The 14,520-nt window shown below is 39.0% G+C and overlaps 5 protein-coding genes across 10 annotated transcripts in view; 4 read left to right on the forward strand and 1 right to left on the reverse strand.

Moving 5' to 3' along the window:
* LOC109116763 (auxin-responsive protein SAUR72-like) overlaps window positions 1-432 on the forward strand; it is a 1,228-nt gene extending 796 nt beyond the window's left edge. Inside the window, exon 2 of the mRNA XM_019202764.1 lies at window positions 1-432. Within this exon, the coding sequence (XP_019058309.1) occupies window positions 1-183 (183 nt within the window). The 3' untranslated portion in view covers window positions 184-432.
* Window positions 433-2,194: 1,762 nt separating this feature from the next.
* On the forward strand, window positions 2,195-6,904 carry LOC104815723 (protein transport protein SEC24-like). 2 transcript variants are annotated; one of them, XM_010544258.1, is made up of 14 exons: window positions 2,195-2,589; window positions 2,690-2,755; window positions 3,181-3,234; window positions 3,327-3,499; window positions 3,640-3,826; window positions 3,951-4,096; window positions 4,170-4,324; window positions 4,571-4,652; window positions 4,732-4,847; window positions 5,299-5,385; window positions 5,579-5,699; window positions 5,808-6,088; window positions 6,190-6,404; window positions 6,519-6,904. In XM_010544258.1, the coding sequence occupies exons 1-14, from the start codon at window positions 2,262-2,264 to the stop codon at window positions 6,743-6,745; spliced, it is 2,238 nt and encodes a 745-aa protein (XP_010542560.1). In that variant the 5' UTR covers window positions 2,195-2,261; the 3' UTR covers window positions 6,746-6,904. The 2 variants fall into 2 exon arrangements, with proteins under 2 accessions (XP_010542560.1, XP_010542559.1); XM_010544257.1 differs by having other exon boundaries at window positions 2,196-2,589; window positions 5,576-5,699.
* An 83-nt stretch (window positions 6,905-6,987) lies between these two features.
* Window positions 6,988-8,730, reverse strand: LOC104815724 (ferredoxin, root R-B1-like). 2 transcript variants are annotated; one of them, XM_010544259.2, is made up of 2 exons: window positions 8,355-8,578; window positions 6,988-7,695 (listed from the first exon to the last, which is right to left on the reverse strand). In XM_010544259.2, exons 1-2 carry the CDS (start codon window positions 8,442-8,444, stop codon window positions 7,222-7,224), a joined length of 564 nt encoding a protein of 187 aa, XP_010542561.1. In that variant the 5' UTR covers window positions 8,445-8,578; the 3' UTR covers window positions 6,988-7,221. The 2 variants fall into 2 exon arrangements, with proteins under 2 accessions (XP_010542561.1, XP_010542562.1); XM_010544260.2 differs by lacking the exon at window positions 8,355-8,578 and adding an exon at window positions 8,633-8,730 and having other exon boundaries at window positions 7,053-7,695.
* Window positions 8,731-9,415: 685 nt separating this feature from the next.
* LOC104815725 (60S ribosomal protein L10a-2-like) lies at window positions 9,416-11,494 on the forward strand. The gene is made up of 6 exons (XM_010544261.2): window positions 9,416-9,488; window positions 9,724-9,761; window positions 10,153-10,372; window positions 10,564-10,729; window positions 10,986-11,191; window positions 11,279-11,494. Exons 2-6 carry the CDS (start codon window positions 9,757-9,759, stop codon window positions 11,330-11,332), a joined length of 651 nt encoding a protein of 216 aa, XP_010542563.1. The 5' UTR covers window positions 9,416-9,488; window positions 9,724-9,756; the 3' UTR covers window positions 11,333-11,494.
* A 407-nt stretch (window positions 11,495-11,901) lies between these two features.
* Window positions 11,902-14,144, forward strand: LOC104815726 (F-box/LRR-repeat protein At1g67190-like). 4 transcript variants are annotated; one of them, XM_010544263.2, is made up of 2 exons: window positions 11,902-12,131; window positions 12,627-14,144. In XM_010544263.2, the coding sequence occupies exon 2, from the start codon at window positions 12,718-12,720 to the stop codon at window positions 13,966-13,968; it is 1,251 nt and encodes a 416-aa protein (XP_010542565.1). In that variant the 5' UTR covers window positions 11,902-12,131; window positions 12,627-12,717; the 3' UTR covers window positions 13,969-14,144. The 4 variants fall into 4 exon arrangements, with proteins under 4 accessions (XP_010542565.1, XP_010542566.1, XP_010542564.1 ...); XM_010544264.2 differs by having other exon boundaries at window positions 11,902-12,081; XM_010544262.2 differs by having other exon boundaries at window positions 11,902-12,057.
* Window positions 14,145-14,520: the final 376 nt, after the last annotated feature.

Here is a 14,520-nt window from a genome sequence, read left to right on the forward strand (position 1 = left end):
CTGAACCACCCTGTCTTCGTGGGCTTACTGAACCAGTCGGCTCAGGAGTACGGGTACGAGCAGAAGGGCGTTCTGCACATCCCCTGCCACGTGCTCATCTTCGAGCGAATCATGGAATCTCTTCGTCTGGGCCTCGCCGAGTCACGTGACCTGCAGGATCTCATGGGCGACGACGCCACCTGATCTGATCAAGCTTTTGGAGTTAGTGTAAAACACAGATCTGTTTGTTTTTGTTCAGATACACACAAGAAATACGATGTTGTATGGGGTGTAAGTAGACGTTTTTGCTCCATCTGTTTTGATGGTGGGGCTCTGTACAGAAATCGAAACTCGGGTTTTTTTTTCCAGTTCGAAGCTGTTTTTTTTGTTCCCTCTGTGTAAGAATTGGCTGAAACAGCGACGAAGAAATAGAATTTGATTTTTGTTTGTGTCGGCCACTCTGTTTGGGCAAAATCACAGGAATGGGCGTCAAATTCAATTCCACATGGATCTCGACGCCAAATCTGTAGCCGTTACACCTTGTTAAATTATCGTCTACTGATTTTTTTTGTTTGTTATATTTTATATTTAGTTTTTTTTTTCAATTTCAGAATTTGATCATTCTAGTCAAAAGTGCTGGTCATATTGAACAGTGTTGTTAGTCAAAGTCTTGTGGTTTTTGTTCCATCTATTGATATTTAGGAAAGTAACCCCCTAATTCTGCATACCAAACTATGATTTTTCCCAGTCCCTACTGTCTGTGAGTCTAATTTTCTATTTGGTCCAATTATTATTATTATTATCATTATTAATAATAATATTATTATTATTATTGGGATACAAGTTTCGTCCTGATGTAGATGTGGGCTGGGCTAGGCTTGATTATCTGATTTTAAATATGAATTCGAATATTTAATGTTTCACGAGATATTATCAGGGTTTATATCCCATCTAGTTGGGTATCTGAAATAATTTTGGAACATCGAGATTTAAATATTAAATTTCGAATTTTAAAAAATATACATGATATATTAGGAATTAGTATGTGTCGATTTTCGAAAATTTGAAAGATTTCGGTTCGTAATTTAAATTTGTATTAGTTTATCTGAGATTTAAGGGTAAAATTTTAATTCTACTCTTCATTCAGATATCCATGAGTAATCTTCGTCTCTTGCCTAATTATGTAGATCCGATTTCAGATTTCGTATTTTTCTCATGAAAAAATTTGTTGTCAGTTTATGTTATATTGAGATAACCGAAATCATATTTATCTTTGTTTATTCTAGTAGAGTATGAGTGTCATATTTATACCAGTTTGATTTATTTTGATATAATTAGTTGTTATATAAAAATCCTGTTTTTTTTTAAAAAAAAAATTGTTTTGAATCATTTAAATTATTTTTAAAATTCAATATAATATCATAACCTAGTTTTGATATAAAAAAACTAATTTCTTATAATGGGATAACAACACAAATCTAAATCACCAACCTCTCAAACTTGTAAATTCACCCACAAGAAAGTATTATCTGACATCGGTTTGGACGATATAACCATCAAATCAAATCGAACCAAATCAAATTTCATTAAATTGATTTAGAGAATGTAATTGCGCAAAAGGGTCGGCGAAAATTGCATGTTATTGATTTTTGTTGCCAACATTACTTCCATGACAACTTGAAAGATTCCTAGGTTAAAACTTTGAGAGAAACGAAAATTGGACTTCGCTTTTCCCTTAAGATTTTGAAGGCACATTACAGAGATTCTTAAGAGTTTAGGGGTCATTACGCAATTATAAAAATCTACGAATCTCCTAACGTACGCCTGGGACGAACTTACGCACCTCGCCCTCTCTTTCACTCAGATTTTCCCGGGAAAATCACCCAAATAACCTATTTGGATCGCATCTATTTCAATGTACACCATCAAATTTTTTTTTTTCCAATTTTAACCCACTTTTCGGTTGGAAAAGTCCGAAATACCATTTTCGTTTTATTTTTTGCGACCTTATTACGACTAACATATAACTGATATACAATTAAAAATAAGACATGATTTTTTTGCCACTTTTTTAGAATCAATTGTAAATATATTTAGGCTTAATTACGAAGTCGTAATAACGAAGTTGTTTTCGAGACGATAAATATCGTAATTCATTAGGGAAAAAAATGTGTCAGGTGAAATAGATGGATACAATTGAGTTATTTGGGTAAAAAACCCGATTTTCCCGGATCCGTTAAACTCTCTAGTAACTACACAGGGATCAAGTCAAAGAAGCAGCCATGGCCGTTCAAGCGACGGTATCGAGGTTTCCGTTCGACGCGGATGCTCAGGAGGCCTCGGGTTTACCGTGGGGACTGACGGTGACGCCGTTCGCGGCGAAGGACGAGAACGGCGTCGGACCCGCGTACGGATCCAACGGCCACTTGCTCCCTCGCTGTGAGAACTGTTACGCCTACTTCAATTCCTACTGCGAACTCGATCAATGGGCTTGGAACTGCTCCCTCTGCGGCACTCTCAATGGTCTCTCCTCTGAAGCCATCGCTCGCTACTCTCTCCCTCAGTCTAGCCCCGAGATGATCTCCTCCTTCATAGATCTCGAATTGCCTCGTACGTTCGTGTTATTTATGGTCTTTGTGGTTATCCTCTGAGGTTTGATTTTGAATTGGTTTGCGACTTGTGGTTGATTTTTGTTGTTGTTGGGTTCCAGTGGATGGATCGGAGGAGGAAATGACGCAAGCGCGGCCAGTTTATGTTGCCGCAATTGATCTTTCATGTGAGTTTTCGTCTTTCTGATGCATTGGAAATTATGGTTATCAGATAGTGGCGAGATTAGATTTTTGGTGAATTGCTCATCAGAGATTTGTTTTGTCTGATTAGCAAAGCTTTTTGGGTCTGAACTTATCTGGGTTGTGACCTCAGTTGAGGCTTTATTGTTTTCTAAAGTTATAATTGGGTTTTGGGTTGTTTGACAATAGGGTTATACTGACTATGAGTTCACTTCAAACTGTTTGGATACTTCGTTTGTGATTTCATGTCTCTGGAAGTATACGGTGATTGATAGCTTAAAGGTTGTAATGGGCGCTCAAGTGAACAATGCACATCTAACATCAAGCTGCTCTATGTTCTCCAATTTTCTATTTTTTCTTGTTGACGGCTCGTTTCTTCATTTTTTGCTGGTAACGTTTTCTGATTCTGCAGCTTCTGAGGAGTTTCTAGAACTGACAAAAAGTGCATTGCTAGCTGCTTTGGAAGGTCATTTCTTTAAAATCTTAAGCCAGGGTTTCATTTAACTTTTGTATTGACTCTGTCCTGTGTGTAAAATTTCGTTATGTTTTCTTTTGCAGCTCTTAGTCCAGGAGCGCTTTTCGGACTTGCTACATTCAGCCACAAAATAGGACTCTATGATGTTCAAGGGCCTATACCTGTTGTAAAGAATGTATTTATCCCCCCAGATGCCGACAGCAGATTATCTCTAGAACTTGAGGATGTCATGCCCTTGTTACAATTTTTAGCTCCGGTATGCTTGGCATGCTGTTTGTCTTTGATCATTTCATTCTTTGTCTTTTGTTTCCTTGTTCTGTTCTTATAGTTGTTTTATTGTATGTCCAAGAAAACCAATAGGACTAATGTGTCTTGCTTTCTATGTTTCTGCTGCAGGTTGAAACTTGCAAGGACCGTATTGCTGCTGCTCTTGAGACACTGAGACCAATATCTTCATGGGAAAGATCAGCTGGAGCAGCTCAAGGACTGGACGGTGTATTGATGGGTGGTAGAGGTTTCGGAACAGCAATGGAAGCCCTCTTCAACTACCTTGGATCAGAATACGGGAATACATTTGCATTAGGTAATGATAAAATATATAGCTTGCTTGTACATTATACTGTCGAACAAATGTTAACTTGTATAGTATAATGTTGAGCAAACATTTGTTATTAGTTAGCGTTTTGATAGACCATATATAACTGCAGCTAGAGTGTTCGCTTTCCTATCTGGTCCTCCTGATTATGGGCGTGGACAGCTGGACACAGGTAGATATGGAGAACAGTATGCAAGTAAAAGGGTGGATGCAGATCGTGCTCTGCTTCCTGAGCAAACGCCGTTCTACAAAGACCTAGTAAGTGTGTTTTCAATATGTTATACCTCCTACATCATATTTGGCGAGCTTAGCTTTGATGTCTACTTTATAGGCTACTGTTGCTGTCCAATCAGGTGTATGCGTAGACATATTTGCAGTTACAAATGAGTACACAGATCTAGCATCGCTGAAGTTCCTTAGTATCGAAAGTGGCGGCTCACTATTTTTGTATTCAAGCACTGATGATTCAACCCTTCCCCAGGACATGTAAGTTTTGATACTTTAGGACGTTTTTTTTTGAAGTAACATAGAACCTAGGACGTAAAAGCTTTCGCGTCAGTTTATTTATCTACACGAAACTTGGATCCAAGATGGCATTATTTTTCTGTCTTTTTCTCTTGTAGAAAGTAGAAACAGAGAGGCTTCTACATAATGTCCAGCCGTAGTTATTTTGTTTTCTTCATATGGTGCCAAATTAATTGAGAGGGAATGCTCCATAATATTCTTTTGCAGGTTTCGGATGCTTAGCCGGCCATATGCTTTCAATTGTGTGTTGAGATTGAGGGCATCGACTGAATTCCAACCTGGCCACTCTGTATGTAGTTTTAGTGAATATGTTTAGTTCGGAAGACGCTATTTATTGCTTTGTCTAACACTTTTAGCTTTTCTTGCAGTATGGTCACTTCTTTCCTGATCCGCAGTATGCGAATGTACAACATATAATCTGCTGCGACTCGTATGCAACATATGCTTATGACTTCGATTTTGCAAATAACACTGGATTTTCCAGGTAAAAGGGCTTTCGTTAATTGTAAGCAATAGTTTATTATAATAATTGGGTGAATATGAATTGCTCATAGGTATCCATGTATTTTCATGTTCTCATGGGTATTTTACCAGGCATTGTTCATAGATTTGTGTGTGTGTGTGTGTGTTTCTTGCATTCTTTTAATACTAAGTTGCAAAAGCCTTTTTACTGTGAGTTCACATGTTACACCCCTCTTTTTCGTTTTCACTCTATCAGTTTATTGTCATTTGCATACTTTTACTGTATCATCATGCAATCAAATGTATCTGCATGCTGAAATCCCAATATTTTGAGCTAGAATAAGGAAATATAGGACTAGACATTTCCTGATAGAAAATAAGCAAGCATTTTGACAAAATCCCCACAGATTTCGTATATAAAAACTTCCAATCCAAAGATGTTAGGACTTTTAATGATTTATTACCTTCCACAGAGATTCCGGGGAGCAACCAGTTGTGCAGATTGCGTTCCAGTACACAGTAATGGAGCAGTCAAACTCAGAAATGGTATCTTCGAGTAGGTATGAATAAATTACATGGCAATGATTTCATTTGTCAATATGTTTCGTATATGTGCAACTCACTCAATTCCCCAGCAAATTGCTTATAACTTGGATTCGTTTGACTGAAACATGGGAAGAATTCGAGGTTATCCATATGGATAGCCTGGTTTTGGTCTTTGGCTTTGATCTTAGTATATGTTACACGCAGAAGTAACCACACACTTAAAAGAAGACTAAGGATAAGAACTGTGCAATTCGGAACTGCCCGCAACATCAATGAACTTTATGATAGCGTGGATCCTGAAGTTGTACTATTATTGCTTGTTCACAAGGTAGATCCTTTTGTTTTTTTTAAAAAAAATTCTTCTAATCTTTAGAAATGGCTGGTATCATAAATTTGTAATCATTGGTTTATTTTATAATTTTCTTTATTTCTGAAGGTAATTTTAGCCTCTCTGGATCAAGGAGTACGAGAAGGGAGGGCATTGCTTCATGATTGGCTAGTACTGTTAACAGCACAGTACAACGATGCCTTTAAACTCGCTCAGTACAAAAACAGAAGCTCGACTATGACTTCTCAGATCGATGTCTCGTTCTCGCAATGCCCCCAACTTCAGCCTATGCCTCGCTTAGTGTTTGCCTTGCTCCGGAACCCCCTTCTCCGCTTTCATGAAGAAGGTGTTCACCCTGATTTCAGAATCTACCTGCAATGCCTATTCAGGTAAACGATAATAGCCGTTGAAATATGTTGTATGATTCCTCTTCGGGGGAAAGACTAAATAGTTTTTTTTCCTCTTTCGAATTTTGGGGTTGCAACAACAGTGGCTTGGAACCGAGCTCCCTGCATCGTGCAATATACCCGGCATTGATGTCGTACACAACGCCGGATAAGCAAGCGTATCCACGGCACTCGTTGAGCAGAGCAGCGCTGATAACGAGCGGAAGCCCCATATTTTTTCTGGATGCTTATACCACTTTGATCGTCTTCTACTCATCCACAGCTGACCCCTCCCTCCCTTTCCCTCCGCCTCAGGACTGTAAGTTATCCAAGTTTAGAAGCATTCTCATCTCAGTCAAGTGAGTGGTTTAGACCACATGTGTGTTGAACATGTTGGGTTATGTCTTGAGCAAAAGCATGTAATTGTGGGCAGGTATGTTGAGGAAGACGATAAACAAGATGAAGAAAGAGAGAAGCATAACGCCGAGGCTGATGTTCATGAGAGGAGGAGAAGACGATGCAACAGCTTTCGAGAATTATCTGATAGAAGAACAGGACGTCAACGGCAGCAGCGGTTTCGCCAGCGCCATGGGTTTCGTCTCCTTCCTCGAAGATGTTACTCAGAGCGTCTCCCAGTACATGATGACCGAGGTTAAGTAAAAACACCCATTACCAAATGCCCTTCTTTTGAAAAATTCAGTGACTGACTTTTCATCTGTTGCAGTGTACTCATCCCTCGAGTTCACTCTTATGTTTCGAGATTCTGTACTAAAAAAAAGTAGATTTTTTTTTATAAATATATAATGATATAATAGCTTACGTATCATTTATGATATTTTTATTTTACTTTTTATCCATAAAAAAGCTAGTAAAAGATTCTAAACCCAAAATAAAATGGCGCCTTAATCAAAATGCCCGGTTTAACATGAACCGGCCCCAGACCGGCCCACTTTTCGTGACCAGTTCCTGAACGGACATTCTGGTAAGAAAACGCCTGAGACAGCTGCAGTACAGAACAGAGACAACCACAAACATCACCCTAAAAACACCAAACAAGTTTTTTTTTGTTCAAGAACAGCGATAATCAACGATCTCAAATAAAAAACCCCGGATATCTAACCCATGATGAGACGAACTCAGAAGAGTTCGGTTTCCTTGTGGGTGTGGATCACACAGTCGGATTGGGGATAAGCCACACAGGTCAGGACATAACCTTGTTCAATGAGATTGTCGTCAAGGAACGAGCCGTCAGATTGGTCGACAGTGCCTGACGCTAGCTTCCCGGCACAGGTGGAACATGCGCCAGCCCTGCAAGAGTAGGGCAGCTCGACTCCTGCCTCCTCTGCTGCATCCAGTATGTACTGATCCTCGGGGACTTCAATCTCGTTTTCCTGCCCCTCAGGTCCAATCAGCTTGACCTTGTAGGTGGCTGACATTGTTGGACCAGAACCTGCCGAGGATTTCAAGCCGAAGGATCTGGAGACTTTCTTGGTTGATCCAAGGGAGACGATGTGGCTCGTGTTAGTGATGAGCTTGACGGGTTGGTTTCTGAGAACCGCTTTGGGCATGCTCGGGGAAGAGATTCGCACAGTCGCCATTTTTTTGTTCACCTGCATCCCACATGTAGCGTGGTTAAGATTCCGTGGTAACGTAGTTTATCAAAACTGTTTATAGAAGAAACTGGTGGAAGACAATGTTGAACAGGTTCCTAACTGTACATAACCAATGAAGATCAGCGGATGTTTATAGGATGGACCGGAAATCACGAAAACCAATGAAGATCGCCGTTCAAGGATTGGTTTCACAAAAGTGAACCCTAGCACCACAAACAAAGATGTTTCTAAAAGAATTGGAACCAAATTCTACACAGCTTCATATGATGTTCATCACTATCTACCACCGGGAAATAGAACCAAAGATGAATCTATTCCCGAGTTCCATATGCGGAGCGTTACGAGAAGACCCCTTATTGGATCTTCGATCATAGAACAGTATACTCATCACATTACCTCGACTAAATAGTACTAGGATCAAACTTTTGATCATAAGAAACATTGAACAAGCAACATATCTCATTCCCCATACTAATCTTTCGTTTTCGTGTTTGTATCTCTTTAAGTGGAAGCATGGGAGGAACTTCGAATCATGAAGAAACACTACAGAACAAACCCTTCCACTCACTCAAGAACTGAACGTCGAAATATGACACAAATTCCAAACTCTGGAAGAACACAAAGAACAACAACAACACTCGTTAGAAAAAGACAACCTCGGAAGGACCAAAACGGAACTCGAAGATGGGCTTAGTGATTATATCAAGGGACAATAGCTGGGCCCATGCTGGGATTTGATTGCTCATTCAATGAACAAAATCAGCCACTTTCGGACGGCGACAGAAGATTTTGTGCCCACAACAACTCGAAGAGAATAAACAAACAGAACCCAAGTTGAAGAATCACATAACCTAACAGATCGAAATCAACAAAAACTCCAAAACACATCCCATCGAAACATGACAGATCAAACACAAAGGGAAGAAGCACTTACAGGAGTCAGAGAGAGAGAGAGTGGCGGGGGGAGAGAGAGAGAGAGAGAGAGAGAGACTTTTGAGAGGGAGGATATTTCTGCCTGCCACGCGCCCCTTAAAAATGATTTTCTCGTGCAATTTAAGCCTAACTACAATATTGGTAGAACAGTACCCGATTTGTTATTTATATATTAATATATCTTTTCATCATCTATATATATATGTATGCATGTATGTAATATGTACTCGTACATATATGAATTATTCAATCTAATTATGATTTAAATATCGTTACTCCTGCCAAGATTAGGTATCCATCCATCTTACACTAATAAGTTAATAACCACGGCTATTATTATTTTAAGATATTATTTGCAATAAAAAGACGCATCTTCAAAGTGTTTTTAATATAGTTTTAAATAGTTTTCCCATTTGAAAATCGTGAGATCAGTTTTCTAATTAATCTATCATCTCTCTCGTGATTAAAACAATTTGAAAATTAAAATACACAAAAATACACTCAAGGCATGTGTTTTTATTTTCATGTTTTTAATATGTTTTTTTTGTAAAATCCATTGATTTAATATGTTAAAGAATTTTCTTGCCATGATAAATAAATAGAATAATCCATTTATATCTCTCGATTAATGTGATAATAAATGTGTTACACGAAAAAAAATAGTGTTGCAATGAAAGCTAAAATAGGCTTTTTTTCTCTCTCTATCATGGGCTCTTGTGAAGCCCAAATCCTTTCTGAAGGCCCATATTAACAATTTCCCTAGGGTTAATACTCTCCCTCTTTCTTGTTAGCTTCCTATACCATAGGATCTTAGTCGCTTCCGAGGAAATTAGGGTTTCTGCAGCTTCATCTTTCAGGTGCGATTCTCTCTCCGCTACCTATCCGTTTCTTCTCTGCTCGTTAGTTGGGGTACTCTGTGATTTCAACAACTGCTTCTCTAGACATGATTTTCTGTTTGTTTCTCGGGAAGTAGATGGAAAAGAAAAAGATGATGGCTTTTTAGCTTTAACCACTGAACATGAGTATCTCTTGGATAATTTCGTTTAGTTTTTTTTTTTATTATTTTGGGTGTTTTTTTTCTTCCGATTGCAGGATAGGGTGTGGCTGAATTGATAGAAACAGAAGATGAGGTACCTTTAGCGTCTCTCTCCTTTTCAGCTATTCCGTATTTCCTCTTGGTGATTTGCGTCATCAGAATGCGCTTGCGCAAATGTATATCTAGTTGTATGTGTTTGCCAAATGCGAGCTTAATTAGAGATTAGTAGTCGATATGTTTGTGTAGCTTGTAGTTTTCAGCTAGTTGATAGGCCTAAAGACTGTTGTGACGATGTGTTTATGTGATCTGCCCTTGCATAGTGATGTTCTTATTCCTGAATAGAAGATCTGCATCTTATAAGTACCAAATACGGTGATCATACTTTGTTATCCTTTTCTGTCATCATTGGTTTAATAGATTAAATTTGTTTCTTTTTCCTCTTTTCTTTCTTGATTTGATTTGTGTAAATGGGTTCTTGGCTGCAGTAAGCTTCAGAGTGATGCTTTGAGAGAAGCCATCTCAATCATCAAAGGGAAATGTGAGGAGAAGAAACGTAACTTTGTGGAGACAATTGAGCTTCAGATTGGTCTGAAGAACTATGATCCTCAAAAGGACAAGCGTTTCAGTGGCTCTGTCAAGCTTCCTCACATTCCTCGCCCTAAGATGAAGGTTTGCATGCTTGGAGATGCCCAGCATGTGGAGGAGGTGAGTGAATTTTCACTTTGATGTTACCGTAACCGTTGTCATTTTGATACATATCACATCTGTATATGTGCATGCATATGCACCGACTTCTTGGGAATTTTCTTTTTATGCTTAGTACTTGTCTTATAAAATCATTGCTCCCCATCTTGATGTGAGTGTTTGATACATATTAGTCCATTTGATTTTGACAGGCTGAGAAGATGGGTTTGGACTACATGGATGTTGAGGCCTTGAAGAAACTCAACAAGAACAAGAAGCTCGTCAAGAAGCTTGCTAAAAAGTATCATGCTTTCTTGGCTTCTGAATCTGTCATTAAGCAGATTCCCCGTCTTCTTGGTCCTGGTCTTAACAAAGCAGGCAAGTTTCCCTCGAGCCATTGAGCTAGATCTGTGTTTTTCCTCCTCCAAACTTACATTTTTATTGTAACAATTAGCTATGTGGGTACGTTTCACATGATGCAGTAACTTTGCTTAGGAACAAGGAAGCAAATGATTGTTATGGAGTAAATTGTGTCAAGCTTCCTTCATATTCCTCAAGAAACCGATTTGAAAACTGTTTATCATCATCATCGTCATGTGAATGAATTTCCCTTTTTTTCTATGTGGGGTTACAGGAAAGTTCCCAACTCTTGTATCCCACCAAGAGTCATTGGAATCAAAGGTGAACGAGACGAAAGCCACGGTCAAGTTCCAGCTGAAGAAGGTTCTATGCATGGGAGTTGCTGTTGGAAACCTTGCAATGGAAGAGAAGCAGATCTTCCAGAATGTTCAGATGAGCGTAAACTTCCTCGTCTCCCTCCTCAAGAAGAACTGGCAAAACGTACCTCTTCTCTTCTCTCTCTCTCTCCTCTTCTCTCTCCCTCTCTCTATCTGCTTCTTCTTGTTACTGAAACATGTTTGCTTGCAGGTTAGGTGTTTGTATCTAAAGAGCACCATGGGCCCACCCCAACGTATCTTCTGAGTTTTTCTTCATTGGCGAAGTGATTATAAGCAGTTCTGGTTTGCTTTTGTTTACATCTTTGGAACAGTGAAGGAGATCTTGTCTTATGTTTTGTTTTTTCACAAAGTTTTGATGAATCATATGATTGCAGTGGCTTACATTTAGTTTAGAAAATAGTGTTTATATCTGAGGGTATATTATTTAGGGAAAATCTAAAAGAATTCATGATATAGCACTTTGTTAAACCAAAAATAAAAACTTGAAAAAATGTCAAATAAATGTGTGCATTTTATTGTTGATGTAGTATTTTCGGATGATATGACAGTGGGTTTAATCGGTATTTTGATCAAAATTCCATTAAATCACATCAAGTTTAGTCTTCGGATTTCTTAAAAAAGTCTAAAATCGATCATAAGACATTCAATAGCTTTAAAAATTTTAATGTGAGATTTTTAGTTATGAAGTATATATTAATATAATTTAATGGTTTTAACTTTTATCTGGAATTATCTGCTATGTAAATAAACCAAATTTTGTGTACAGTTCTGCCAAAAAAAAATTGCACGAGAAAAATGAATCTTTTTAAGATTCTATTTTCTACTGTTAAAATGTTGTAAGCTCCTTCCTTTTCCCTCTAAACCCCCAAGAAAGAGCCCCGTCATCCATCGCTACGTTTCTCTCTGTACCCCTTTCCATTTCGTTCACGGATCAATGCTCGTAAACTCGATTCCTCCTCGCTGAAGATCGTGAGATCCTATGCTCTGTTCATGGTGTCCAATTACTTTCCCAATTGCCTTCTGTATAGGGTTTAGGTTGCACGGTTCGGCTCGTCAACTCGTTTTCTCCATTTTTCTTTGGGACTACGGATTTCTGACTCAGAGTCTTTCCTTCTTTTTCGGATCTTTGTTCATATATCGGCGTGTGGAAGGCTGATTGATTTTGACGATGCCCAGATGCTTGATCTTGCTTCTTTCATCTGTTTCTCACACATAATATCTCTGTCAGTTCGATCGTTTATTTTGGTGCACGGAATTCCTATTTCGCTTCGTATTTTTGCCAGAATCGTCGATGTTCAACGTTTCAATGAAGAGGGCATCCTCTGTTTTGTTGAGTTTGATCTTGATTAGACTTTTGAACTGATTTTGGATCTTTTTTCTTTTTTAGCGTTTTAGGTTTGCCCACCTGCATCTTTTTATGTCTTTTGATTGAAGCTCGCATGTTCATTGGAACGAAATCGTTGCAATATTCCCAATGTGATGAAATTTTGTTTACATTCTGATGTGTTTCCATTTTGATTTTGCGTTTTTCTCTATAGATTAAGCAGCTGAAGGGGATCGAAAGTTCAGAACTTTTGGCCAAAGAAGCTAGCAGTTCCAGTTTAATAGGAAGCAGTTGGTGTTTGCTTGATGGAGAATCTTCCTGTGGAAGTGGTTGGAAACATATTGTCACGGCTTATGGATGCCCGGGATGTGGTGATAGCTTCTGGAACATGCAAGAACTGGCGCGAAGCATATCGGAATCACCTTCATAGGCTTTCATTCAGTCCCGAAGCTTGGCCATTTTATCGGACCTTTGATACCGGTTTTCTAGAAGGGCTTATACGTGACACAATCATCCAGACCACAGGTTTGCAAGACCTATCCATTATGACGGATAATGATCGTGAAAACAGTTTTTCTGCTTCAGCTATCACTGCTTGGCTCACACACACAAGTGAAACCTTGCGCAGATTGTCCTATAATGTCCGGTCTACACCATATATTAATGTCCTTAACTGCTGTGGGTGGCGAAATTTAGAGACTTTACTTCTTGTCCATTGTCCAGTTCTTAGTATTGTTTCAGACCTCCAGCTCCCTAGCCTGAAATCTCTTTCACTTCGTCATGTCAGTATTTCGGATTCGGATTTAACCTGTTTGATCAACGCATGTCCAAAGATCGAGACTTTGGAACTAGTCTGGCATAGGATCACGGTATTTGGCGACATTGAACTTGGATTGACCATCCCGACAATAAAGAATATCTACATTGAAGGCGTTGTGTTGACTCGGATCATCCTGGAGGTGAACAGCATTGAGCGTTTGCATGTGAAGGATTCTGATTTCATACTCAAACTTGTAGGAAATGAAACGTTGAAACATTTCAAGCTCGAAAAATTTCATCCCTTGCAACTCGATATCTCGGAGGCTGCTGAAAATCTCGAGAGTGTTGATGTCGATTACTGCACATTTGCCCTGTCAGAGCTCCACCCGTTGATCTCAAGAGCTCAGAAGCTGCGGAAACTTCGTCTGTGGGATGTGATCTTTTGTGATGGCATTGTTGATCTGGAAACTATAGCCGTTGGTTTCCCACAGCTGACCCATCTCTCTTTAGGTTATTATCCGCGAGAGGGATTTACTCATTACAGCTTGCAAGCCACCTCCCAGTTGGAGAGTGTGACGGTGTTGGAGCTCGGTTGGACTTTAATGAACGATGGTCTCCCAGTCTGGGTTGAGGGTGTACTAGAAAGATGCCCGAATCTAAGGAAATTGATCATATACGTGGCTATCTCGGTAATGTTTTTTCCCGAGGACCGCCGGATGCTGGAAACTTTCACATTGTCCATGGTTCAACTCATGCGGAAACACATTCACGTCGAGGTACAATTCAAATACGAGTAAAGATCCTCTGAGTTCCTGTTGCTGCATTTCTAACTAAATGCATTGTTGAAGACTGCGATTTCGATTCTCTGAAACCATCCTTTACCTTGTTGATAAATGCGCTTGCTGCGAGCTGATGAAATGTAAATGTAGCATTGTTCCTGAGATGATTGCAATGGTTATATACTGATGCATTGATCCCCGCCTTGATCAGTTTCATTGGGTTGCTCTCCATTAGGGATAAATCCAAATCGTTATATAATGATATATTGGGGATTATTTGATGGCAAAGTGGGATTAGGGATAAATTAGTGCAGCAATGTCCAAAACCGGTGGCTGCATTTCAACTGATTCTCCATACGACGATTAAGAAGATGACATAGTAATTCAAATTAATAAAATCGGATTTGTTTTCTTAAAATACGATTGTTACAGGCGTTCTATTTATCATCGTAGTTGGTCGTCCTGATGATATAAAAGGGTTAAATGCAATATAAAATTCATAATTCGACAATGAATATAATTACGATAAAGAAACTCACATCAAAGGTACTAATGCATGTAATTTCTGAA

The sequence above is a fragment of the Tarenaya hassleriana genome, unplaced genomic scaffold (genome assembly GCF_000463585.1).
Source record: "Tarenaya hassleriana unplaced genomic scaffold, ASM46358v1 Cleome24, whole genome shotgun sequence".
Classification (NCBI taxonomy): domain Eukaryota; kingdom Viridiplantae; phylum Streptophyta; class Magnoliopsida; order Brassicales; family Cleomaceae; genus Tarenaya; species Tarenaya hassleriana.